Source organism: Neoarius graeffei, chromosome 7 (genome assembly GCF_027579695.1).
Source record: "Neoarius graeffei isolate fNeoGra1 chromosome 7, fNeoGra1.pri, whole genome shotgun sequence".
NCBI classification, from domain to species: Eukaryota; Metazoa; Chordata; class Actinopteri; order Siluriformes; family Ariidae; genus Neoarius; species Neoarius graeffei.
In genome coordinates, this window is record NC_083575.1 from 76,557,924 (window position 1) to 76,585,824 (window position 27,901).

The following is a 27,901-nucleotide window of genomic DNA, read 5'->3' on the forward strand; positions in this document are numbered from 1 at the left end:
AAACAAAAACAACAAATCAAAATACAAAAAAAGTCAATTTTTTTAGACTGGCAAACAAATTATTCGTGTAATTGTGGAAAATATCAGTCTATTACTCTTCAGAACCCTTTTATTTTTGTTCCACGTCTTTCTCAGTTTTGTTTGACGTAATTTATTTTGGCTGCGATTCCAGCTTTCTCGTTTGCGCTCCCTGACTTTTTGCTGGCAGTTTTGGCACAAACTTCACGTGTGGGTGGGCTGTCCAGGAATGCATTCCCATTGGCTAACTTGTGCTTGACTGACAGCTCCGCTCAGCCATTCCCTACTCGGATTCTGGCGGACTGTTTGACGAGTGACCGATCCATTGACGGTAAACAAGGATCGAGTGGACTTCAGTGGCGACTATGAGATTGAATTAATTCAACAAAGTGTAAATTCAATCTCATAGAATCCGAGTAGGGAATGGCTGAGCGTAGCTGTCAGTCAAACACAAGTTAGCCAATGGGAATGCATTCCTGGACAGCCCACCCACACGTCAAGTTTGTGCCAAAACTGCAAGCAAAAAGTCCGGGAGCGCAAACGAGAAAGCTGGAATCGCAACCAAAATAAATTACGTCAAACAAAACTGAGAAAGACGCGGAACAAAAATAAAAGGTTTCTGAAGAGTAATAGACTGATATTTTGCACGATTACACGAATAATTTGTTTGCCGGTCTAAAAAAATTGACTTTTTTTTGTCGTTTTTGTTTGATATTTCAAAAGTATTGTATGAACATTTTGGCACAAAATTGATTCCATAAAACTCCAACACCGATTAAAAGGTTTGAGCCAAGGATAAAGGTTATTTTATATTGTTAAAAGACATGATTTGTATCAGTTTGACGAAAGTCTTTTGAATGGCACGCTGAAAAGACAGAAATGCAATATACAAGAGGCTTCTGTGATGTAATATATTTGTGCAAATTGCAAAGGAAGTCAGTTCAACTACACGGCTCTTGCTGCCAAGGGCAAGCGCAATTCTCTTTCCTCTGATGAAATGCAGGTGTTCTGCACTTCAGAGTCTTGATGAGAAATCAGCAAGGATGTGTCAAAAACAGTCCTGGAGTACAGGGGAAGTCTGGAATAAAAGACTGCCAGAGGCTGCCAGTATGTCCTCGTTTCACCCGTCATCCCTCCATCAGCAGTTGCAGGTCCATTTCTTCTTTTTCTCTTCCTCGGCATTGGCTTTTGGAGCAAGTTTAAAACTCTTGACTGCCTCTGCTCGTTTCCCTCTCTGCTTGTTGATCTGCTGTACCAGTTTGCTGAAGATGGCATCCACTTGCTCTCTGCTGCCACCTTTAGCTGAATAGAGGTAGAAGGGCATTGAGTGGACCTCAGCTAAGTGCTGTGCTTGCTCAATGGTTGAGGCCACGCTCAAGGTCACCAAGTCGGCCTTGTTTGCCACGAGCACGCGGGGTACATCTGGTCCAAGCAAGTGCTGCTGACATTCCGCCATCCAGAGGGGCAGACTGCGGAACGAGGCCACATTAGTGACGTCGTAGACAAAGACGACAGCGTGTACGTTGCGGTAGTAGTGCTGTACCATGCTCTTCCGAAAACGCTCCTGACCTGCCGTGTCCCACAACTGCACCTGGACAGAGATGAAAAAGCAAAAAGACATGGAGTTTACCATCTTGTGGAACTTTATAATTTAAAAAACTTAAATGGAAAGACCAGAAATGGCCACGGATACTCATCTCATCTCATTATCTCTAGCCGCTTTATCCTGTTCTACAGGGTCGCAGGCAAGCTGGAGCCTATCCCAGCTGACTACGGGGGAAAGGCGGGGTACACCCTGGACAAGTCGCCAGGTTATCACAGGGCTGACACATAGACACAGACAACCATTCACACTCACATTCACACCTACGGTCAATTTAGAGTGGCCAAGTTTACATTAGACCGTATCTGTCTCGTTTTCTTCGCGGATGCACTGTCCGTTTACATTAAAACGCCTGGAAATGCCGGGAAACGGGAATCTGCCAGGGTCCACGTATTCAATCCAGATCGTGTCAGCTCCGGTGCTGTGTAAACATTGAGAATACGCGGATACGCTGTGCTGAGCTCTAGCTGGCGTCTCATTGGACAACGTCACTGTGACATCCACCTTCCTGATTCGCTGGCGTTGGTCATGTGACGCGACTGCTGAAAAACGGCGCAGACTTCCGCCTTGTATCACCTTTCATTAAAGAGTATAAAAGTATGAAAATACTGCAAATACTGATGCAAATACTGCCCATTGTGTAGTTATGATTGTCTTTAGGCTTGCCATCCTTCCACTTGCAAGTAGTAAGTGATATGCGCTGGGATCACACACACAGCGGCTCAGTCCCGAATTACTGCTCGTGCACTACACTCGCGTGCTCTGTGAGCTGCGCAGGGCCGGAGTGCGCACCCTCCAGAGGGCACTCGCTGTTCAGGGCGGAGTGATTTGGAGCGCAGGGTGCCTGCGGAGCAGAGCGTATCCGTGTATTGGCGTTGCTGTGTGCACGCAAATCGTGTATTGGTGTTGCTGTGTGCACACTAATCGTTTTAAAAACGTTAATCTGATGATCCGCTGATACGGTCTAATGTAAACCCCACCTTAGAGTCACCAGTTAATCTAACCTGCATGTCTTTGGACTGTGGGGGAAACCGGAGCACCCAGAGGAAACCCACGCGGACACGGAAAGAACATGCAAACTCCACACAGAAAGGCCCTCGCCGGCCACGGGGATCGAACCCGGACCTTCTTGCTGTGAGGCGACAGCGCTAACCACTACACCACCAGGCCACGGATACTAATAAGGAGAAAATGTGATGGAAAAAGTTTTGTTTTTTTAAATAAATGAGTGGGTGTGTGTCCCAGTCTCTTAATAACTGTGGTCTTTTGTTTTCATCTGACTATTTAAACTGTAAACAGACAGACCGTACTGCAGTCTTATCAACCACCAGTTCTGCTTGAACACATAAGGTCTCTGTGTGTGTGTGTGTGTGTGTGTGTGTGTGTGTGTGTGTGTGTGTGTGTGTAGCTGCGATAAACAAAAAGACACATTGTTGGATTAAGGGGAAGACTTTTTCAGCTTTTCCATTTAAGGGAAGAGTTTTCATGTATGTATGTAGCAACAGGCAGCTTCTCAAAAAGTAATTTCATTTCCTTTTTTCTGTAGGCCACAAAAGCCCCTTTATTAACATCAACAATTGTCTGTAACGACCTGTTTAAAAGTCCAGGGAAAGACACACCACGTGCTGGATTCTCCCCAAAAATCACAGCTCTACAAACATTGCCTCTTATATCATATTAGAGATATTCGGAACAAGAAATAAAATTGTTGGATCCGCAAATTTATCCATTCGTCTACAGAATATATTCTCCACTCCTTATTTGTATTTTTTGCTTAGCATTTTTTATTCCTCATATTTCACAAATTCTTTAATTGTATTATCTCATATCATCTCTAGCCGCTTTATCCTGTTCTACAGGGTCGCAGGCAAGCTGGAGCCTATCCCAGCTGACTACGGGTGAAAGGCGGGGTACACCCTGGACAAGTCGCCAGGTCATCACAGCGCTGACACATAGACACAGACAACCATTCACACTCACATTCACACCTACGGTCAATTTAGAGTCACCAGTTAACCTAACCTGCATGTCTTTGGACTGTGGGGGAAACCGGAGCACCCGGAGGAAACCCACGCGGACACGGGGAGAACATGCAAACTCCGCACAGAAAGGCCCTCGCCGGCCCCAGGGCTCGAACCCGGACCTTCTTGCTGTGAGGCGACAGCGCTAACCACTACACCACCGTGCCGCCCCTCACTGTACCTGAGACTACTATTTTTTTTAAAGCGAAAGGTCGTCTCACACCAAATATTGACTTTGTTTCATTTATTATGCCTCACTGCTGTTCATATTTTTTTAATGTTGAAACATTTCATTTCATCATTTTTAAACCATTTTCGGTCAACATGTGCCCAAGACTTTTGCACAGTACCACTATAAATATATATACACACATACATACACATTATATAGTGCTGAGCATAAATGAGTGCACCCCCTTTGAAAAGTAACATTTTAAACAATATCTCAATGAACACAAACAATTTCCAAAATGTTGACAAGACAAAGTTTAATATAACATCTGTTTAACTTATAACGGGAAAGTAAGATTAATAATATAAACTTAGATTACACATTTTTCAGTTTTACTCAAATTAGGGTGGTGCAAAAATGAGTACACCCCACAACAAAAACTGTCATCTAGTACTTTGTATGGCCTCCATGATTTTTAATGACGGCACCAAGTCTTCTAGGCATGGAATGAACAAGTTGGCGACATTTTGCAACATCAATCTTTTTCCATTCTTCAACAATGACCTCTTTTAGTGACTGGATGCTGGATGGAGAGTGATGCTCAACTTGTCTCTTCAGAATTCCCCAAAGAAAATAATTTCTTTCCACCACAAAGGTGAAGGCTACAAGAAGATCAGCAAAGCTTTACTTATCAGTCAGAATACTGTAGCAAAAATGGTACAAAAATTTAAGAAAGCTGGAACTGCAACCATCTCACAGAGACGTCCAGGTCGTCCACGGAAGTTAACACCTCGACAGGAGCGTCTTCTGACGAGAAGGGTTGAAGAAAATCGGCATGCAAGTTCACTGCAGTTATCTAAAGAAGTAGAAAGCCAAACTGGGGTGACTATTTCCCGTGACACAATACGGCGTACGCTGCAGAGGAATGGCATGCATGGATGCCGTCCACGAAAGAAGCCTCTCCTAAAGCCCAGGCACAAAAAAGCCCACCTAGAGTTTGCCAGGGCCCATGCTGACAAAGATGAAGACTACTGGGACTCTATACTCTGGAGTGATGAGACCAAGATAAATGTTTTTGGAACTGATGGCTTCAAAACTGTATGGCGTCGCAAAGGTGAGGAATGCAAAGAAAAATGCCTGGTGCCTACAGTGAAACATGGTGGTGGCAGTGTCCTTATGTGGGGCTGCGTGAGTGCTGCTGGTGTCGAGGAGCTGCATTTCATTGCTGGCATCATGAATTCACAGATGTATTGCTCTATACTGAAAGAGAAGATGCTACCATCACTCCGTGCCCTTGGTCGTCGTGCACTTTTCCAACATGACTAAACACACATCTAAGGCCACTGTCGGATTTCTGAAGAAGAACAGGGTGAAAGTGATTCAGTGGCCGAGTACGTCTCCTGATCTGAACCCAATCGAACACCTATGGGGAATTCTGAAGAGACAAGCTGAGCATCACTCTCCATCCAGCATCCAGTCACTAAAGAGATCGTTGTTGAAGAATGGAAAAAGATTGATGTTGCAAAATGTCGCCAACTTGTTCATTCCATGCCTAGAAGACTTGGTGCTGTCATTAAAAATCATGGAGGCCATACAAAGTACTAGATGACAGTTTTTGTTGTGGGGTGTACTCATTTTTGCACCACCCTAATTTGAGTAAAACTGAAAAATGTGTAATCTAAGTTAATATTATTAATCTTGCTTTCCCGTTATAAGTTAAACAGATGTTATATTAAACTTTGTCTTGTCAACATTTTGGAAATTGTTTGTGTTCATTGAGATATTGTTTAAAATGTTACTTTTCAAAGGGGGTGCACTCATTTAAGCTGAGCACTGTAGAACAGGATAAAGCGGCTAGAGATAATGAGATAATAGATATATACACACACGCATTTTATCTCATCTCATTATCTCGAGCCGCTTTATCCTGTTCTACAGGGTCGCAGGCAAGCTGGAGCCTATCCCAGCTGACTACGGGCGAAAGGCGGGGTACACCCTGGACAAGTCGCCAGGTCATCACAGGGCTGACACATAGACACAGACAACCATTCACACCCACATTCACACCTACGGTCAATTTAGAGTCACCAGTTAACCTAACCTGCATGTCTTTGGACTGTGGGGGAAACCGGAGCACCCGGAGGAAACCCACACGGACACGGGGAGAACATGCAAACTCCACACAGAAAGGCCCTCGCCGGCCACGGGGCTCGAACCCGGACCTTCTTGCTGTGAGGCGACAGCGCTAACCACTTCTCCCCTCTGGGAGACGCTACAGAACAGTTTTTTTTCTCTCAGGCTGTCTCTGTGATGAGCAGCTAAAACTGGACTCAATCAGTAACATCAGCTGTGAAATATCTGCACACTCTGTATATTTATATTTACTAAGTTATCCTTGCACTATGCACCATTTTGCACCAAAAGATTCTACATGTACATAGATTTTTTTTTTTTTATCTGTTTGTACTAAGAGAGCCAAGTGAAACCGGAGTCAAATTCCTCGTGTGTTCACATACCTGGCAATAAAAGTGATTCTGATATACATGTGTGTGATATATATCACACACACACACACACACACGGGCTGTTTTACAATCAGGGTACAAAGTTTGTGTCACAGGGATCCAAAATTCAAATTGATTCAAACTGGTTCTTGTACCAGTTTTTAAGTGAAGGACAAGTTAAAGAACAGATTTCAGGTAATTTGACATGTGTGTATGGTAGTTTTGTGTAATCTGCTATAAGATAAAGAAGATTAAGTGTAGCTTTAAGCAGGGCTGGGAGAAACAAATGAAGTGATTCTCGGAGAGGACTTTTTTTTTGGACAATTCAGAATCCACTACTTCCATAGTGCTTTTAAATATAAGGCTGTAAGCTTTGTGTTAGTTGTCTCTAATATTTATGTCCCAATATCTTGACCACATTTTAGGATGAAAATAATCATTTTAGATATGTTATTTTATATTGAAAAATTAGCTGTCTCGGAGAGGACATTTTTTTGACACAATTACATACTAATTTGATTAAAATAGTCTGAAAACTTACTGGCATTCAACATTAAAACTTAACTGTTTCTAATGATATGGAACCAAATATGTTTTATGGTATAAAGAATGATTTAAGTGCATCCCTTTTGGAGCTACCTGTGGTCAAAAAAGCACTTTTTCTAAATGACACGAGTAATTTTGCTAAATATGACACATATTGCCATACATTCACCAAAAATAACATTATCACCACATTTTTTTTTGCATGGTAAATAGAGCGATCACAGGGCTACAATAAACAACCAAGTTTATTTAGTCAAGCCTTTTGATATTGAAGATAATAAGTGTTAAATGTGATTTTTAGCTTGCGTACCCTGATTGTAAAACAACCCATATATGAGTGATTCCACGCTTATGGGTACTGAAATGGCGACATGAACTTATTTTTAAAAATTCACCTAAAACCATTTCTTTTTTTTTACCATCAGGTCACAAAACATGTAATCTTTAATGAATGATATGTTAAAAGATAACTTTAATTTTCTGAGATGTAATAAAAACATATTTATATGCCAAAGTCAAGCCTATGAGTTCCAAAATGATGTCTGTTCCATTACTTCTGTTACGATTGTCCATCTCGCGTCTGTTACAAATTAATTACAATCTAGCTCTATACCATGTTAATCTTATTGAAAGAATGTGTATGTTTATTCTACTACACATGTTTATTAATTATATTTGCTAAAACATCACCTTCCTATGTTTCAAAAAGTAATTCTACATTGTTAAAATTGAGAATATACATGTCCACAACACTTCTGTTACGTTCTGACTTTGGCATATAAATATGTTTTTATTACATCTCAGAAAATTAAAGTTATCTTTTAACATATCATTCATTAAAGATTACATGTTTTGTGACCTGATGGTAAAAAAAAAGAAATGGTTTTAGGTGAATTTTTAAAAATAAGTTCATGTCCCCATTTCAGTACCCATAAGCGTGGAATCACCTCATATATATATATATATATATATATATATATATATATATATATATATATATATATATACACACACACACACACACACGTACTACCATTCAAAAGTTTGGGGTCACTTTGAAATGTCCTTATTTTTGAAAGAAAAGCACCACCGTGCCGCCCACCGTGACACCACCGTGCCGCCCAGCAGATGCGCAGCTTGTGAACAGGCAAGGCAGGCAACTGCTTGGGCCCTCCTGGCCCAGGGGCCCCCCGAGAGTCGGGGCCCGAGGGCTTATTTATTTGTTTTTTATTGTTTTTATTGTTCTTTGCCATTGTATTTTCACATTTGGAATTTAAAAAAACTTTGGTTTCATACATTTTTCTTTGGTGTCAGATTATTTATAACATATTGGTGATGGACACTGGTCAGAAGGGCCCCCTGGAAATTTTTGCTTGGGGCCACAACAGACTCTAGAATCGCCTCTGCCGCCCAGCACAAAGATATGGCATAGTTAAAAGAATGCTTAAAGCAGTGGAAAAACAAAGAGAGTTGCGCACGCGTGACTGCGTTTTGTATGGAATGTCACTTGACCCCGCATTCGTACACTACCGTTCAAAAGTTTGGGGTCACTTTGAAATGTCCTTATTTTTGAAAGAAAAGCACTGTTCTTTTCAATGAAGATCACTTTAAACTCATCAGAAATCCACTCTATACATTGCTAATGTGGTAAATGACTATTCTAGCTGCAAATGTCTGGTTTTTGGTGCAATATCTCCATAGGTGTATAGAGGCCCATTTCCAGCAACTCTCACTCCAGTGTTCTAATGGTACAATGTGTTTGCTCATTGCCTCAGAAGGCTAATGGATGATTAGAAAACCCTTGTACAATCATGTTAGCACAGCTGAAAACAGTTGAGCTCTTTAGAGAAGCTATAAAACTGACCTTCCTTTGAGCAGATTGAGTTTCTGGAGCATCACATTTGTGGGGTCGATTAAATGCTCAAAATGGCCAGAAAAATGTCTTGACTATATTTTCTATTCATTTTACAACTTATGGTGGTAAATAAAAGCGTGACTTTTCATGGAAAAACACAAAATTGTCTGGGTGACCCCAAACTTTTGAACGGTAGTGTATACACACACACACACACACACACTCTCCTGTGCTCCTTCACCTTGATCTTCTCGCCCCCCACGTGCAGCAGTCTCTCCCGGAAGTCCACGCCGATGGTGGAGTCGGTTTTCTCGGGAAAGTGTCCGGTGCAGTACAGCTGAGTCAGACTCGTCTTTCCCACACCGGCGTCTCCGAGCACGATTATTTTACAGGTGCGGCGTACAACCGGGACCCAAAACTCGCAGGAGTCCATCTTCACTGCGGCCCCTCACTCGACTCAGCACACTTTAATAACAAACCCGGCTCCGCCCACCAGCGCGAGCCCTCACTGCTCCAGCTCTCGCGCTGTCGGTGGAACTGACCCGGGAGCGAACGAGATAACCAACTCTCGCGAGAGTTGCTCCAATGAAGTCACACAGCCTGTGATTGTAATGAGAAAGTACCTGATAATAATGTCATACATTAAGGCATCCAGTCACTAAAAGAGGTCGTTGTTGAAGAATGGAAAAAGATTGATGTTGCAAAATGTCGGCAACTTCTTCATTCCATGCCTAGAAGACTTGGTGCCGTCATTAAAAATCATGGAGGCCATACAAAGTACTAGATGGAGTAGTTTTTCATCTCATCTCATTATCTCTAGCCGCTTTATCCTGTTCTACAGGGTCGCAGGCAAGCTGGAGCCTATCCCAGCTGACTATGGGCGAAAGGCGGGGTACACCCTGGACAAGTCGCCAGGTCATCACAGGGCTGACACATAGACACAGACAACCATTCACACTCACATACGGTCAATTTAGAGTCACCAGTTAACCTAACCTGCATGTCTTTGGACTGTGGGGGAAACCGGAGCAAACCCACGCAGACAACATGCAAACTCCGCACAGAAAGGCCCTCGTTGGCCACAGGGCTCAAACACGGACCTTCTTGCTGTGAGGCGACAGCGCTAACCACTACACCACCGTGCCACCCAAGTTAAACAGATCTCATCTCATTATCTCTAGCCGCTTTATCCTGTTCTACAGGGTCGCAGGCAAGCTGGAGCCTATCCCAGCTGACTACGGGCGAAAGGCGGGGTACACCCTGAACAAGTCGCCAGGTCATCATAGACACAGACAACCATTCACACTCACATACGGTCAATTTAGAGTCACCAGTTAACCTAACCTGCATGTCTTTGGACTGTGGGGGAAACCGGAGCAAACCCACGCAGACAACATGCAAACTCCGCACAGAAAGGCCCTCGTTGGCCACAGGGCTCAAACCCGGACCTTCTTGCTGTGAGGCGACAGCGCTAACCACTACACCACCGTGCCGCCCAAGTTAAACAGATCTCATCTCATTATCTCTAGCCGCTTTATCCTGTTCTACAGGGTCGCAGGCAAGCTGGAGCCTATCCCAGCTGACTACGGGCGAAAGGCGGGGTACACCCTGGACAAGTCGCCAGGTCATCACAGGGCTGACACATAGACACAGACAACCATTCACACCTACGGTCAATTTAGAGTCACCAGTTAACCTAACCTGCATGTCTTTGGACTGTGGGGGAAACCGGAGCAAACCCACACGGACAACATGCAAACTCCACACAAAAAGGCCCTCGTCGGCCACGGGGCTCAAACCCGGACCTTCTTGCTGTGAGGCGACAGCGCTAACCACACCACCATGCCGCCCAAGTTAAACAGATGTTATATTAAACTTTGTCTTATCAACATTTTGGAAATTGTTTGTGTTCATTGAGATATTGTTTAAAATGTTACTTTTCAAAGGAGGTGTACTTATTTACCCTGAACACTGTATTAGAAAGGCTCACTCACAACCCACTGTGCGTGCTACTATGGGCGGTCTACAGTAAAAAATTTGGCAAAACTATGCTTGAGACTTGTGCGACGCTTGCACGTGTTCAGCGCCGTGGAGACGTTTGGTCCTGCACATGGAAATTCTACGGATCTTGCAAAAAAATCAAGAACGCATACACGACATACAGGACCCGTACTCCTTTTGTACGCCTGAACCAAGTCAGCAGCGCGGCTAGTAGGGGCTTTGTGATGACACTAAGACGCACAAGTGACGCACGGTCATTGTACGAGTGACGTGCCTCAGAAGTATTAGCAGGCATGAAAACGGGTCAGGGGTGAAAAAGGTGAGAAGGGTGCGCGAGTGGTGACGTGGCCTCTGGTGTTGTTTTATTTTGTTTGGGGGGTCCTCCCCCAGAATAAATATTATAGCATCCTTACTAAGTATACTGTATTGACATTTGCACAAGGACATACAGTACAAATACATGTAGTTATAGTGAAATTATGCCCTGGAAAAAAATGCGAATAATAGAACGAAGAAAGTGGAGAACACACAAGGAATAGTGATCATTTTTTCCTTTTATTTGCCTGAACCACCAGTGTCTCCATGGCCCGCTTTCGCCGAGTTGCCACATGTTTCAGCCTTGCCCGCTTCTCTCCTTCAGCAGTCTGTTTCTTGGCCTGCTGAGCACTGCAAGTTGCTTGAGAGCCATACTTGCTCTGCTGCTTTTCCTCCTTGTTCACCCTCTGCTGGTGTTTGTATGTGGCTGCTGCAGAGTTAATGTTCTTGCACAATGTTCTGTCCACTTCCCCAAACTTCACGTCCTCCCTTCTAAAGAGCTGCATAGCTGTCTTCCCCCTGGACATCAGCGTGTACTTGACCGTCTGTATTGCATTAAATGTTTCCACATTCATGTTGCCACTCCTTTGATCAGTTACATCATTCATCAGACTAAATGAGGACTCGACTCTAGGTCCATGAAAGATGGAGAGGCAACACTTAACCAGTGCACCCAGGGAGGGGTACTTGTCTGGTTTGTCGAAGACATGACCCCACCACTCCACGATGCTCTCTCCCTCCTTAAAGCTGGGGATGGTCAGGTCAACACTGAACTGCACAAGTTCCCTCTGGATATCCTGGTCTGCTGGCAAGAGGTGCCCCAGCATACCACTCAGCCTGCCGAGATATGGAAGTACCTGCAGCTTTCAGTTCTTTTTAAATCAAGGCTGAATACTTTCTTCTTTGCTGCTGTCTTTTATTAAATCAAATTTGAGACTTTTAATTTGATTTCTTTCAGCACAGACAGCACTACAAAATGGCGTCTCCACTATACAGTGCCCTATATAGTGAGTAGGGAGCAATTTCGGACACAGGGATTGTCAAAAGACGCGCGCGCCCTCTTTCGAATGCTGACGTAATCAAGCCGGAGGTTTTGTTTGTTTTGATGGCAAATCAGGAAAGTTTGAAAAAAGTAGGAAATTCAGTCCGATGACTCAATCCAGCTTCCAGCGGTCTGGTCTGCACTCTGACTGATGTGTGCACGCTCTGGCCAGCAGGAGAAGAGGCGCGAAATGATGCTGCTTGCCCTTCGCAGCGAGATGTACTCGTCGCTATGGCGTCAATATCAAAGCAAGAGGAGGCGCAAACCGGCACGAACTGCGAAGCGACCTCCTTGCCCTTTGGGTCAATATCAACCCCCCCACACACACACCAATTTTTTTTTCTCATCGGATCTACACGATTCACGTAGGTCACCCATTTTGGTTTCAAAACGGCGAATTTCGCCGAAAGGTGAGGGATTTTCATGCATGATTAGACAAGTATTCCACACTTGCTATTTGTGTGGCCCCCAAGACAGAAGTGCCTCTCACTTTCTACCCCTATGTGTGGCGTGCACGCAGCACACGCGACCCGCATGCAACACGAGGGGCAAGACTCTGGGTATATATATTAGGGAGGAACCAAGGAACCGATCATGTAACGTGTAGCATTGTAGAAGGGAAGATGATGACTGTCGCCATACCGCTGTAACGACTGAGGGAGTTGGACCCTTATAGGCAGATGATAGAAGCTGAGGAGCAGCACGAAGCAATATTGTTCTTCAGCCGAAAGACAGATGCAGAATGCTGCAGACACGCTGGTTTTATACCCACTCCTGGCCTGCATCACACGCAAGTCATGAGTGATCGTCACGTGCTAATGACATGCGTCACACATGCTTCACAAGTGCGGCCTGTACTCCTAGCGCAGGAAACTGGTAAAATGCAAGTCACACGCACTCACTGAACACATACTGACCACGTGCATCAGACATACGGTTTCCACAGGCTAATGGCGCAATTTTTCCCCACACCTCAAGGAAGTCAGGTGTGCAACCTGTATTGACAAGCACTTTGCCCGTACTCCTCCCTCAAACTTTCCCCCGGGTTCACCGCGACCCTGCAGCATGGCTGCGAGCTACCAAACCCTGCGTGTCCAAAACACTTACGGCGGGTTGTGAGTGAGGCTTTAGGTGAAGACAGAACAGTTGTAGTTCCCTAAAGCACTGTATTCTATACAAATGGCTCTTTATATATTTTTGTTCGTACTCCAGAGAAATGAAGAATCAGTTCCTTATGAATTTTTTTTCCATCCTGATGCCCTATATGAGGCTGTCTGCATCTATCGAGAGCATATGCACTTAATCTACTGCCGGCTTGCTAGGCCTGTCGCAGCTTCACAACCATTCTCACCTACCATCAATTTAGAGCCACCAATTAGCCTAACCTGCATGGTTTTGGGGGAAACCGGAGCACCCGGATGAAACCTATGCAGACACAAGGAGAACATGCAAACTCCACACGGAAAGGCCCCCGTCGGCCACTGGGCTCAAACCCAGAACCTTCTTGCTGTGAGGCAACAGTGCGAACCACTACACCACCGTGCCGCCCTCCTTATGAATAAGTTCCTTATGGTGGTGTATTTGAGGCAATCCTGGAAACACTATGTGACGCAGGAACACACCCTGAATCAAACACCAATGCCATCACACATTCACTCACAACCAATCCATCAACCTACCAGCATGTTTTATAGGAAATGGGAGGAAACTGGAGAACCCAGAGAAACCAAGACAGACACAAGGAGAGCAGATACAGAAACTCCACACAGACAGTAACCCAAGCTCCTAATCAAACTGGAAACATGAGACCGTGAGGCAGCGATGGAAAGTGATTGGTGGTGGGTTCTATCTACAGCTTTAAACGTTTTGACTCTTTTCACTGGTAGCAAATGAATAATAACCCACTGTTGGCCCATATACGCTATAGACAGTCTCCGAGCACATTTAAAATGGATTTCAGACGATCATTGGTTGCATTTGGACTGTTGCCTGAAATCGCAAATACCATTACAACTTTAAAATGTGCATGATATCCCACATTTGGTCCACAATACACTTGCCATTGTCAGAACTGGCATAAGAGCTCAAGCTTAACCAAATTTGCACTCTTAGAAATGAATATACCAAACTGTACTTCTCCTTGACACTGGAGTGGTACCAACAAGGGTACATCTTTTTTATCTTTAAATCGCTTTCATCTGAAAACAGTAACATACTGTACCTTCAAAAAGTTTAAAACAAGTTAAGGTTAAGACTGAGAGCAAGCTTCCTTTTCAGCAATTTATTTTGAATGAAAGCTAAAGAAACCAAGCTCACCTTATATGAAAAAAATATATATATATGGGGCGGCACGGTGGTGTAGTGGTTAGCGCTGTCCCCTCACAGCAAGAAGGTCCGGGTTTGAGCCCCGTGACCGGCGAGGGCCTTTCTGTGTGGAGTTTGCATGTTCTCCCCGTGTCCGCGTGGGTTTCCTCCGGGTGCTCCGGTTTCCCCCACAGTCCAAAGACATGCAGGTTAGGTTAACTGGTGACTCTAAATTGACCGTAGGTGTGAATGTGAGTGTGAATGGTTGTGTGTGTCTATGTGTCAGCCCTGTGATGACCTGGCGACTTGTCCAGGGTGTACCCCGCCTCGCCCATAGTCAGCTGGGATAGGCTCCAGCTTGCCTGCAACCCTGTAGAACAGGATAAAGCGGCTAGAGATAATGAGATATTTTCCACAAACAAATTTTCAGCCAACATTGTCAGCTGCGTCACCACCATTTTAGCTATCACTAGCTAACTTATCTACATTACATTACAGGCATTTAGCAGACACTCTTATCCAGAGCGACGTACAACATACCCAGAGCAGCCTGGGGAGCAGTTGGGGTAGGTGCCTTGCTCAATGGCACCTCAGCCATTCCTCCTGATCCAGGGAATCAAACCGATGACCTTTTGGTCCCAAAGCTGCTTCTCTAACCATTAGGCCATGGCTTCCTCCATGCAGAGTAGCAGAGTGTCACAAGGAGTTCTGCACATATTCAGCCCATGGGAGGAAACATGACATTGTCTGGGCAGGAGATATGAAGGAATGTGCCGATTTCTTGATTGGCCCGCTCAACTAGGCCACTGGCTTGGGGATGACAGCCTGATGTGAGGCTCACGGTGATGCCCAGCTTATCCATGAAGGCCTTCCAGACTTGGTAGGTGAACTGGACACCCCAGTCACTGAGTATGTCCTATGTCTAGTGTCAGATTCCCAGTCAACTTTAACCAAATCACCAACTTGTAGTTAACGGTTCAGTAATTGTCTACTGTGTAAAATCTAATCAATAAGAAGCCTGTATTTGTCTTATATACATTACAGCACAGTGAAATTCTATTCTTTGGATATCCAAGCTTGTTAGGAAGTTGGGGTCAGGGCCCAACAGTGGTAGTTTGGTGATGCTGGGGCTTGAACCCCCAAGCAATTAGTAACCAAGAGCCTTAACTGTCAAGTCACCATTGCCCCAAACAAAGTTGTTACAACACATCTTTTATGAAAGGCAAGCCTATAAAACACTAAAACTTCCTCCGTTATTATTCTATGGGCTAACTTCATTACTGCCATGTTAGCTCACACGAGAGATGGGCATTGAAACTGGGATCTGGCAGGAATCACCAAAAGGTCAGAGGAGAGAGTGCTTTTTTTCTCTCACGCGGGAAGAACCAGGCTGTCAGATAGGAAACTTACAAGACAAAGCAAAACAGCAGGTTACTTGCAAGGCATGCATTATGCATTTACTGCGTTCATTCATTCAGCTTTTCTAATTACTTTATTGTGATCAAGGTCACTGTAGTTTAAATTATTAATTTGTTTAAGGAATAGAACCAACCCAATTGATGAGAAACAAAAATAATGACTGCAGGACTGGTCAAACTTTTATTTAAAAAAAAAACAAAACAGAAAAACACAAAACTACCTCGAGCTCACACTACTGGAACTTGGGCTGTGGTGCTGCAGCTAGATGTTCCTTGATAAATGTTCTCAGTGGCATCTACACCCTATACAGTGTTAGAAATAGGGGTACAGGAGGAGTCCATTTCTGTCCCCCAAGGTACAATCTACACTAATGTACCCCCTAGGGGTCATTATTGGACCTCAGGGTAACCACGTATACCTTTTCAGGGTCAAAAAAAGTACGTTTCCAATCAGTATATACAGTTATGTTCAAAATAATAGCAGTCCCTCAACAGGAGCAAGATAAATCACTGTTTTTGTTAAAATTTCAACCTTTACACCACAAGCAAGTTTCTGGAGGGTATAGTAAAGGTATAGAAAACCAACAGACCCAACAGGCCTGCCGTGCATGCTACTGATTCTGTGAAATTGAATGATTAGCTGAAAGGGGTGTGTTCAAAAAAAAAATAGCAGTGGTGAGTTCAATTAGGGAGGGCATTGATTTTGTGAAAAAAAAAAAAAAAAGGTGTTAACAGGTGGGTCCTTATTTAAGGATCAAGGCAACTGACATTGCATATGCTGGCTGTCCTGCATTGGTCCTGAAAAACCAAGTAAAATGGGTCGTTCAAGACACTGTTCTGATGAAGAGCGGCTTTTAATCAAGAAATGGATAAAAGAGGGGAAAACCTACAAAGAAGTGCAGAAACTTATAGACTGTTCAGCTAAAATGATAGCAAACGCTTTAAAATGGCAGCCAAAACCAGAAAGACGAGGAAGAAAAAGAAAAACAACTTCTCGAATGGATCAGAGAATAACCAAACTGGCAAAGGCTCAGCCAATGATCAGCTCCAGGAGGATCAAAGATCATCTAAACTTGCCTGTGAGTACTGGTACAATCAGACGACGTCTATGTGAAGCCAATCTACCAGCAAGAAGCCCCCGCAAAGTCCCATTGTTAAAGAAAAGACGTGCTGAAGCGGCTACAATTTGCCAAAGAACACATTGACTGGCCTGAAAAGAAATGGCGTAATATTTTGTGGACAGATGAAAGAAAGATTGTTCTTTTTGGGTCTAAGGGTCACAGACAGTTTGTCAGACGTCCTGCAAACACAGAATTCAAGCCACAGTACACAGTGAAGACTTAAGCATGGTGGTGCAAGCATCATGATATGGGGATGTTTTTCATACTACGGTGTTGGTCCTATTTACCGCATACCAGGGATCATGGATCAGTTTGAGTACATCAGGATACTGGAAGAAGTCATGTTGCCATATGCTGAAGAGGAAATGCCTTTGAAGTGGGTGTTTCAACAAGACAGACAATGACCCCAAACACACCAGCAAGCGAGCGAAATCATGGTTCCAGACAAACAGCATCCAACTAATGGAGTGGCCAGCACAATCCCCGGACCTCAATCCCATAGAAAACTTGTGGGCTGACATAAAAAATGCTGTTCATGAGGCAAAAGCAAGAAATGCAGAGGACTTGTGGAACGTAGTACAATTGACCTGGGCTGCAATACCTGTTGACCGTTGCCAGAAGTTGGTCGACTCCATGCACCACAGATGCGAAGCAGTTATCAGAAACCATGGTTACGCAACAAAATATTAGTTTAGGATACTCAGCAAAGTTGAATTTTCAAGAATTTCTTAGTTTGTATGGTACATTTTTGAGTTTCCAAAGAAAGATGTCAACACTGCTATTTTTTTGAACATTACATTTCTTGACTTTCTGTGAAATATTATGAAATGTAATTACTTTTTCCAATTTTCTTGCTTTGAAATAGAATGTGCAGTATGCCCAATGCATTTGTGTTCATTAAAGTACAATTTATTTGAAGAATTTTGACATTTACTCGCCTTTTTAAAGACACTGCTATTATTTTGGGCACAACTGTACCTGGTTCCTTAGAGGATACTGCCCCAGTGACGAGCCATTGTACCTTTAGGAATACAATGATGTACTTTGTTTTCTGAGAGCATACGGTGCCCGAGGATTCTCCAACACACATATTTCAACTCCGGAAAGGCTGATAATGAGCCAATTAGATGAATCGTGTGTGGTGTTCCAGATCACACAGCAAGTTGGCTTGCGAATTAACTCCCCCCCCCCAAAAAAAAAATGTTGGTTCAGTTTGAATTTAAAATAAAACGCTTTGGTATTTGTACTGACATTTACACTGATTAAATGTTTGCTGCATTTTAATAATTTTCAGTTTAATAAGTACTAAAGCTGTGAAGATTAAACTGCGCTTAAAATCCCCCCCAAAGCACATGGGCTCAACATCATTCCCATGTGGCCACACACAGCTGTTCCCAACCCACTGGACTCTTGATGTCAAGGATTTAAAGGCACAAAGTTTAGACACCTCACAGATTTGAGACCATTTATTGTATTGCTTTTTCAGGACCCCTCCTATGACCAGGGGACAGGTGTGGACAACTGAAAAATGGACATGCTTAAGGATATGCTAAATCAAAAACAAGCAGTCTGGTGTTGGATGGGACAGTCTTGGAGAAATGTTACCAAAAAAAAAAAAAAAAAAAAATCAAGATTACAGACTTAAAACGTTAAGTTGCGATAGATCCAAAAAAGAGCTCATCTTTGCTTCATGGCCTGATGCTGAAGCATATGGTCGATTCAGTGCTCCTCCTGGATTTATTATAGCTGTAATGGTTTTAGATTCAGAGAAAGTTTTACGTAGTACGTCTCATGTCCCGAACGAACGTTCATTTCATAACGCCAATTATTCATTTTTGATGGTATCCATGTAAGAACCGCGATACTAAAAATGTATCCTCGCTCATCTGACTACACACTGAAAATACATAGACTAGTACCAAATTTATGGTTTTTCCATTCGCTGTGTCGTTTTATTACAAAAAAATTCATTATCATACAACAAACTCATCATTCCACATTGAAAATGAAGTAGGGGCAAAACAGTGTGTTAAAGGAATACTCCAGTACCGTTCGTGTGTGTGATTATCACAGACAAGAATTTCAATCAGTTTCTCTGAACCTCACTTGTAATGAAAAGACTAGGAGCAGCTGCTGAATTATATTAAACGCCTTCATGAATTCTTCAGTCAAATTAATATATACGTTAAAGCTCAAATTTTGTACAATTGTCCAAATTCTAGCTTTATTTGTAGAAATTGTAGTACACGTGGCTAGATGTTCCCACAACCCCACATAAATGGTTTTGACCACACTAATTACACAAAACCTTCAGGAAAAAAAAAAAAAAAAAAGCAAGCAAAATGACATCATATTGCTCCAATGTTGGAAATAATTTCTTGTCTGTCAAGTGTAAAAGTGCTCGTTTTGAATGAACTTTTCTCAGGTCACATAGCAAACACTGGTCAGTGGATGAGAGCGCTAATTATTTATATCCATCTATCTCTCAAATGTGTACAAAGCAACCAGAAGAAAGCAGCACGGCAAAATTCTGGTGTGTAGCTACTTAATAATAAGCAGCTCCTCCATTAATTTTAATGACCGAAGAAACTACAGTCCTGCGTACTTGGTTGTTGGCTCATGAATTCACAAGTCAAAAAGTGTAGAAAAGGGGGCACAAAGTAACTGCTGCATCCTTTCGCCCCTTCCGTGAATGGTCTTCATCAACGGGTGAATTTTATACGTTTTGTCCAAATGCTGCTTTAGTTGGAGAGGGGTATATAGTTTTTCCACGAGGAAGATCCAAGATCACAAACGCTATGGCTAAACTATAAATACTGGCACCTCTGAATTACTGATGGAATTTAACAACTGCCCATAGACTTGAGTTTAGAGTCAACAGGTTTTCCATTCTGCAGAGAAAAACGCCAAAATTCTTGTCCATGGTAATCGAAGATGCTCTACTGATGCGGTAGATGGGTTGAAAATGCTGGAATATCCCTTTAAGGAGAGTGATCAAAAGCAAGAGAAGAGAGCAGATTTACCTTTAAGATTTCACAAGGTTGCTGATTACGCTCTATCACCACTGCTGTTCTAACTGCGTTAAATGAATAAAAGGGAGCACTTGCTGAGTGAGACTCTGATTTTGAGGTCTGAGAAACCACCTTCAAATTAGCTCCCCTTAGTCAAACCTAAGTGATGGTGAAATATAAAAAGATGACACGAGTCTCCTCAGCATTAATTAAAAAAAAAAAAAATTTAAAAATTAAAAAAAAGGAAAAAAAAAAAGCAGCATACTCAGACTCCGCCCCCTTGGTTATAACCCAGCCCCTCGTCACTCTCATTCTTTATTACAACAGACTCCTCAGTGCCATTTCACACCAACACAAAACCAACTCCGCGCTCCAAAACTCGTTTTATGCCGTTTTTATTTTTCATATAAATTACTCTTTAAAACAGAGGCGAAAGATGGGTTTGAGTGAGCTCGGGTGGTTGACTATGGGATTTGCCTTTTGTTTTTGCACAGTTAATTAACCCACATTTTGTAGCTCGCTGCCTTCAGACACAGTTCACAACATGGCGTTTTTGCGTGTCGTCTAGTTTTCAGTTAGAGAGTAGTCATCAGCAAGGTTAAAAAAGTAAAATGGCCATTTTATTTCTTCCTCCTCCTTTTCTCCTCCCCCCCCTCCCCTCTTGTCCTCCTCTCTGCAGACGCCCTCGTCGCCTCTCGGTCCTGATCCCGATTTCAGGGGATGGAGAGGACGTGGGAAGTTCAGCAACAGGTCATCTTGGGTGTTTGAAAAATGGCGCCATCACCCCTCCTTCTACTACGCCCCCTCCTCCCTTAGCCCCACCCCCTTTCAGGTGTTCACATGTCATTGGCTAGCTCCTCGGTTTCCGTGGAGAGGTCCCCGTTCACGGCGATCTTCGTGTTTTCCTCGTAGCCGGGAGGCATGAAGGCCAGCGTGTACGGGTAGATCTTGTGACACTCGGCCCGGTATGACTCGGCCGTCTCCGTGGCGTCGCCGAGGTTGCCGTCGCGCAGGCTCTCCAACACCTCTGTGCAGATCTATGCAGGAAGAGAAAAGCATGCCTGGATTATTCAGGGTCTGTTATGATTCCTGAGGCCCATTATTTGACATTTGCAACAAACGCTACGTTCACACTGCAAGGCTTAATGCTCAATTCCGATTTTTTTGTGAAATCCGATTTTTTTGTGAGGTCGTTCACATTAACAAATATATGCGACTTGTATGTGATCCTCAGTATGAACGAAAAGCGACCTAAAAGTGTTCCGCATGCGCATTGCAGGATACGACGACGTCACACGCAGTGAGCATGGCCAGTGTTTACGGAAGTAAAACCGCCCGGTTGCGGTATGACCCATCCAATCTAGCTTGAATAGCTGCATCCCCCCAAATGGAAATCAGCTCCCTAACCTCTGCGTCCTTCCATTGAGAAGATTCAGAACCTTCACAGCCCGAAGCGTCCCTCGCATTGATGTCATGCGCAGGGGCGCAGATACGTTTTTTGAACTGGGGGGGGACAAAAAACTGGGGGGGGGACAAAGCTGCCAGCAAACCAACCCCAACCCCGATATGCCTGTCAAACTTGTTGTGGGTTACCATAGCAACCAAGCTCGAGCTTGCAACCTGTGCAGTCTGCGCAGCTCAACCAACCGAATATCAGTCTTTGTTTTATGCGAGTTGTTGCAACTATGTATACACTGCTGTGCACCTCAATAAACCGAATGGTAATTAGTCTTTTGATTTTTCCGTGAGGTTTGCCTTATGCAAAGAAAGACAGCATAGACGTTTTTTCCTCCCTATAAGTGGGGGGGGGACCGAACGAGATTATGCCCGTGATTATGCGCCATGTTGTAACTTTTTTTTTTTGAGAGACCCGCCGCCTACTTCAGCGCAGAATAGTGACGTTTGTGGCTTGTTGATGACGTGCAAGTCGGATGAATGCTACCTGGCGGTTCAGACTGAAGTTGCATATGAAAAGAGCGGATAGGAATCGGAATTAGGACCACATATCCAAACGGCCTGGGTCGGATTTGAAAAAAATCGGATCTGTGTCGTTCATATTGTCAATAAAAGATCGGATACAGGTCACATATGGGCGAAAAGATCGGATTTGAGTCACTTCAGCCTGCAGTGTGAACGCAGCCAAAAACTCCGTCAAACTGGAGCTCATTCCAGTCAGTTCCACTTGATAAGCAATACATGAACCTCTGACACTTAACACGTTTCAGCATTCAAATTTCAATCACAATAGTGCTGTTTGATGCACAAGTGAAAAAACTACTACTACCAACAACAACGCGAGATCATATTCAGATTCCTCCCCACACACACACACTAAATCAAAAGCCTGCCAGAGTGTTGCCAAAAAAAAAAAGCAGAATTACAAAACAAACTGACATTCTTGGTGGCTTGATAATTTGAGAAGTTCTGTGTGCATGTCTGTACATTTAGAGGAAATGTGTAACGCCTGGTTTTGGAGCAATTTTGGGATTACAAAAAGGTCACATACAACGCACTCAGTCATAAGACTGAACACAGAATCTGTTTATATGCAAGTAACTACGGGGATTTTGACTTGTGAGTCAAGTGAACCAACCCTGAACTTTCCCTGACGAGAAAACAACTGCATTCGATCACTATTCAGATGGAAATTGAATGGAAAATAAACTTCTGAATAACCAGATATACACAATACAACATTATTCAGAGAATTATTAAAATCATCCTAACATGTACCTGAAGTTGACGTGTGTGTAAAGCAAAGGTTACTGGATGGGGGAGGGGGAATAATCAGGGTTCAAGCTAAAAACAATCACATTTTGGCAAAATTAAGGTCGCAGATTATGTACTAATACGACATGATTCAGTAATGACAAAAGAACGAGGATTATCAGCCCTTTTAATAAATCCATACGCTGTATGTAAAGCCTGACTGACCAATCATTGTTGTTCCCAGTGACCGAATCACTGATCACCACCTCACAACATCTTCATTCTTCATTTTGAACCCTCACTAGGGTGGTCCCGAAACGTATGGGAAAAAAAAATTTTTTACCAAAACATTCCGACCACCCTACCATTTTTTTTTTTTTACATAGGCTAAAAGGCGGCGACAAGCAAAATTTTAGAAAAATTGGTTAATATTTAGATGCCACACAAGGTTGTAAATCAGGTTAAGCCATTAACATTAGCTGGTGCGTAGACTGTTGCAGAGATGATCTCAAACCCCCAAAAAGTCACAGTTCTAGAGGGAATATGCCACTTCTAGGAAAAAGAAGAGGCAGGAAGAGTTTATAGACTGATAGAAGGTTAACTTTCATGCACTAAGGGGTTCTTAAACAATGAGCACTGATCGTAATATGCTGATGAAGTTGTGAATGTTTTTCTTTCTATGTTTTTCAGATGGCTAGCAACAGTAATACAAGTAGCACCAGTGGTGCAAAGCACAACACCAGAAAGGACAATTATGTTTGGTTAATTGGTCCCACTTCCAAGGAACTGTCTGGGAGAAAGCTTCCTTCTGCTAGGGAAGTCCTTAGTGTGTTCTTTTATCTCCACAAGATACCAGAATACCGAAGGGTTTAGAAAATCACAGACAAGTAATAGCTATTGTTACTTTGAACACAGGAAGTTATATTACTGTATTGTTTGTATTAATATGTATTGTTATTAATTTGTATTGGGGTGGCACGGTGGTGTAGTGGTTAGCGCTGTCGCCTCACAGCAAGAAGGTCCAGGTTCGAGCCCCGTGGCCGGCGAGGGCCTTTGTGTGCGGAGTTTGCATGTTCTCCCCGTGTCCGCGTGGGTTTCCTCCGGGTGCTCCGGTTTCCCCCACAGTCCAAAGACATGCAGGTTAGGTTAACTGGTGACTCTAAATTGAGCGTAGGTGTGAATGTGAGTGTGAATGGTTGTCTGTGTCTATGTGTCAGCCCTGTGATGACCTGGCGACTTGTCCAGGGTGTACCCCGCCTTTCACCCGTAGTCAGCTGGGATAGGCTCCAGCTTGCCTGCGACCCTGTAGAACAGGATAAAGCGGCTAGAGATAATGAGATGAGATTAATTTGTATTAATAAACGTGTTAATTTTGACACATTCATTTTTTTTTCCCCTTGTTTCCGTTTCAGGTTGAGAGTACGTCGTGCGCGTTCTGGCTGCCGCTTCTCACCAGAGCTTTTTCTTTTTTTAAAATTTATTTTTCTACAGTAAGCCCTCAGTATTCGCGGGGGTTAGGGAACGAACATGGCCGCGAATAAGCCAAAATCGCGAATACGTGTAAACCCCCCCCCGTAGTGACGAGCCACTGCCGCAAAAGTCTTCCCTTCCTTTAGCATATCGAGAAGTCCTACCTTCTCCTGCAGCGTCATTACCTTCTTCTGGCGCTTAGGTTCCTTGGCAGGAGCCTGAGAAGATGCAGAGCGTTTAGGAGCCATTGTAGGGCATAAAAATTATTAAAAAATACCAAGAACGCACAACACATGAACAAGTCTGAACTACGGGAACCGCGAGACTGTACTGTACAATGCGCTCATTCGTATCAGCCAATGAGCAGCAGCCCGCCATTCAAACTTCAGCCAATAGCGAGCGAGCATTCGGCTCCTAGAATGTAGCAGTGCGTAAACGTTTGCAGTGTGTAAACGTTCGATATGTTCGCTGCAAATGACCGCGAATCGCTGAGATTTCCGTGAATGTATAGGAGATATGTTCTATATAAAATCCCGCGAATATGTGAATTCGCGAATACTGAACCACGAATAGGCGGGGGTCTACTGTATTTTTTTGTGTGTGTGTTTGTGTAGTTTGATGTTTGAGTGTTTTGTCCGCCGGTTGTGGTGTAGCTCCGGACCTAGGTTTTGGGCGTCGGTTCCCTCCAGGCCTTGGTTTGCTGTGGGTGATGCCTGTGCTCCCAGCTGTGGACTGCAGTGAGCTCGTTGCTCATTTTACATCGTGGTTGTCCAGCGCTCTGCGCTTTAACGCTTGGCGTGATGTTCCGAGCGATGTTGCTTGATGGTGTCGCGGCGGCTGTGCAGGCGGTTTGGGACATACCAGCGCTCTGCATGGCAGAGCTTCTCTGCTCGCTTTGTGGATCCATGGCATGGTGTTCGAGCGATGTTGCTAGCGGCGGCGCAGCGGCGGTGCTGGAGATGTGGGACTTGTTTTCGTGCGCCTTTTGGTGGGACTGTGGCTGCTACACCACGGGAATTACATCCTGACCTACTTGGTGGACTTTTTATTTATATTTATTTATTTTTTTTCTTTCTTTGTCTCTAATTGTAAAGTGTCCTTGGGTTTTTTGAAAGGCGCTATATAAATTTAACTTATTATTATTATAATATGAAACAGTTAATAAGCCACATTATTTTAGATTGTGTCTTGAGTGAAAACTTTAATGGCTTTGTGGCACCTCGAAACATTGTTCAATCTTAACCAAATTTCGCACAATAACTTCTTTTAGGCAATGTAAAAAAAAGGTAAGGTGGTCGTAATAAAATCCTAAAAAAAAAAAAATTTTGGGACCACCCTAACCCTCACCTTGGAGATCATGTTTGCAAATAATAAAAGTAAGTCTGTTTCCTTCACAACTACTCCCCATCGCTGCATCATTCTGTCTGCACTTTTGTAAACGTGTAAAATTTACTATGACCAAAGATGGTTTCTTTTTATAAGAAGTAAACAGGCGACACGGTGGTGTAGTGGTTAGAGCCCAGCAGCTGACGGGGACGTTCCTGTGTAGAGTTTGCATGTTCTCCCAGCGTCTGTGTGGGTTTCCTCCCCCCCGTCGCAGTTCAAAGACATGTGGTTAGGTTAACATGGGACGGCCTTAGGCTGAAGTGCCCTTGAGCAAGGCATCGAACCCACAACTGCTCCCCGGGTGCTACAGCATGGCTGCCCACTGGTCTGGGCATGTGCGTACACACTCATTGCTTCAGTTGGGTTAAATGCAGAGAGGAATTTCACAAGTGTACATGTGATGAATAAAGTTGTTGTTCTAAAATATTTAAAACTTATGTTCCAAGAGAAAATCTTCCTTCATCCCAATTTGTAATTTGATATGCCAATGATCTAATGAATAAATTGAGACAAATTAGTCCATGACATCAGCTCTTGGCTTTGAGTGTGATTTTGCTGCCATCACTTGAACAGAGTTGGCAACAGTGGTGCAATTATTACACAACAGTAACTGTGCTCAAAGCTGAGAGAAAGCAGGCAGTATGTATGTAACAACAGACTGCACGATAATAAACCACAATACAAATTTATTACCACGCAGATGGTGCAATAACGTACAATAGTAGGAATACATGTGATTTCACGTTAGGTGGACGTACCATAACACCGCTCTAATGCTGCGAAAACAAAACCGATCTAAATACAGGACAGAGCTGCTGTCCGATAAACTGTACAAACAGATTTAACAAGAAATCGGAGTGCTCTTTACAGAAGCTAAAGAAAGGAGAAAAATGGAGGTAGTGGAAATGCTTAAGAAAAGGCCCATTTGTTATGTTTTAATAAAAGGAATATTTTAATTAATAGGCTATTTTATTTTTTTCGCGGTCCAAATCCTGCGCTCTGATTGGCTGGCGAGCGGGTCCGTATCCTACGGTACGGACCCCAGTTACTGTTACAGTTACTCTGGCGACTCGCTCGTTCACAACAAAAACAAACATGGTAGCATTTTTTGTCAACATTTATCTTTTTCTTTTTTATAAGATTGTCAAAAATCTTATAAATTTTTGCCAGCATTTCTCAGGAGAACAGCATTAATTTTACAGCATAGACAGCAATAACGACAGTGTTCATAGCGAAAGCGAGTTTTACTACCCTGAGGAAGAAGAGAAATTCAGGAGAAAGCTAAAACCTGTAACTTGCTAACGCCGAGCAAAAACATGGCTGAATGACTCCTATTTCTATAACCAGGGAACTACATAGGCGGCAAAATGTAGTTTTTTTTTCTGCCATGGAAGTGCACTTGTATAACGAGGAGGAAGCAATTTGCATTACAGCCGTGAATGAGGATTCAAAATGGCGGCTCGGCTCCGTTTTCCCTTTCGGGCGCTCTCATTTTCTGTTCGAATTTGGTAAAGAAACTAGACAGAACTCGACGCCAATGGTGTCGATGAGGATGCTTCCGCCCGGTAGACTACACGCCTTATTAAGTTGTGATTTGGGGATGGACTTTTGACCTCACAGTAATCGTGACCTGGTGAAATTACTTGTATCAGCCTTGGAGATATTGTGTTCACAAGGTTTTCGGACAGACATTTGACCTCACAGTGACCTTGACCTTAGACCTTTTGATCTCAAAATCTAATCAGTTTATCTTTGTCCCCAAATCCACAAATGGTGAAAGTTTGGTGAAATTCCTTTCATTTGCCTTTGAGATATCGCGTTCACAAGGTTTCGGGACGGACGCATGGACAACCTGAAAACATAATGCCTCCTGCACCTTATGGTGGTGGAGGCATAAAAAATATATTATTTACCAGCTTAAGGTCGGTCCGTATGGTGAAATACCGTGACCTCGGCCTTGAATACTGACCTCGGCCCAGACGGCCTCGCTCAGTACTTTCAAGACCTCGGTCACAGTATTTCATGATACGGACCTCCCAGCTGGTAAACAACATATATATTTGACTCAAACATTTACAAATGTGGATAATTATTGCTGGTTAATAAAATTAAAAATATTTAAATATTCTTTTTGTTAAATAACGCTGATGAAGCATAGAAAAAATGTTGCATTGTGTTAAAAAATTAAAAAACATTTTTTTTTTCTTCATAAACTGTGTGAAAATTGAATTGCGAACCCAATTTGTGAATTGGGTGAATCATTACCTTCGTTGAATGAAGCAGATTATTTTGTATTTTAATGCAGCCTTAAACATAAAAGTATTCAAGAGACACAAAAAAAATGAATAAAAAATAAAAATAAAAAGCCCTTTCAATAGAAGGTCATCCCAAAAACCATTTCAGTA

General features: G+C 43.2%; 2 protein-coding genes across 4 annotated transcripts in view; both read right to left on the minus strand.

The window, feature by feature from the left end:
• Nucleotides 1-753: 753 nt before the first annotated feature.
• On the minus strand, nucleotides 754-9,236 carry LOC132888773 (ras-related protein Rab-33B). 2 transcript variants are annotated; one of them, XM_060924867.1, is made up of 2 exons: nucleotides 8,961-9,236; nucleotides 754-1,603 (listed from the first exon to the last, which is right to left on the minus strand). In XM_060924867.1, the coding sequence occupies exons 1-2, from the start codon at nucleotides 9,150-9,152 to the stop codon at nucleotides 1,157-1,159; spliced, it is 639 nt and encodes a 212-aa protein (XP_060780850.1). In that variant the 5' UTR covers nucleotides 9,153-9,236; the 3' UTR covers nucleotides 754-1,156. The 2 variants fall into 2 exon arrangements, with proteins under 2 accessions (XP_060780850.1, XP_060780849.1); XM_060924866.1 differs by having other exon boundaries at nucleotides 754-1,609.
• A 9,607-nt stretch (nucleotides 9,237-18,843) lies between these two features.
• naa15b (N-alpha-acetyltransferase 15, NatA auxiliary subunit b) overlaps nucleotides 18,844-27,901 on the minus strand; it is a 126,553-nt gene continuing 117,495 nt past the window's right edge. For both annotated transcript variants that reach the window (XM_060926427.1, XM_060926428.1), the window contains one exon: nucleotides 18,844-20,968. In XM_060926427.1, coding sequence (XP_060782410.1) covers nucleotides 20,768-20,968 — 201 coding nt within the window. In that variant the 3' untranslated portion in view covers nucleotides 18,844-20,767. The remainder of the gene's footprint in view (nucleotides 20,969-27,901) is intronic.

What these genes read in the sequence shown, in the direction of transcription:
- LOC132888773 (XM_060924866.1), bottom strand. Translation starts at nt 9,152, where the DNA reads ATGGACTCCTGCGAGTTTTGGGTCCCGGTTGTACGCCGCACCTGTAAA. An exon ending in TGGGGGGCGAGAAGATCAAG is followed by an intron (nt 1,610 to 8,960) that starts GTGAAGGAGCAC and finishes ATCTCTGTCCAG; the next exon opens with GTGCAGTTGTGGGACACGGC.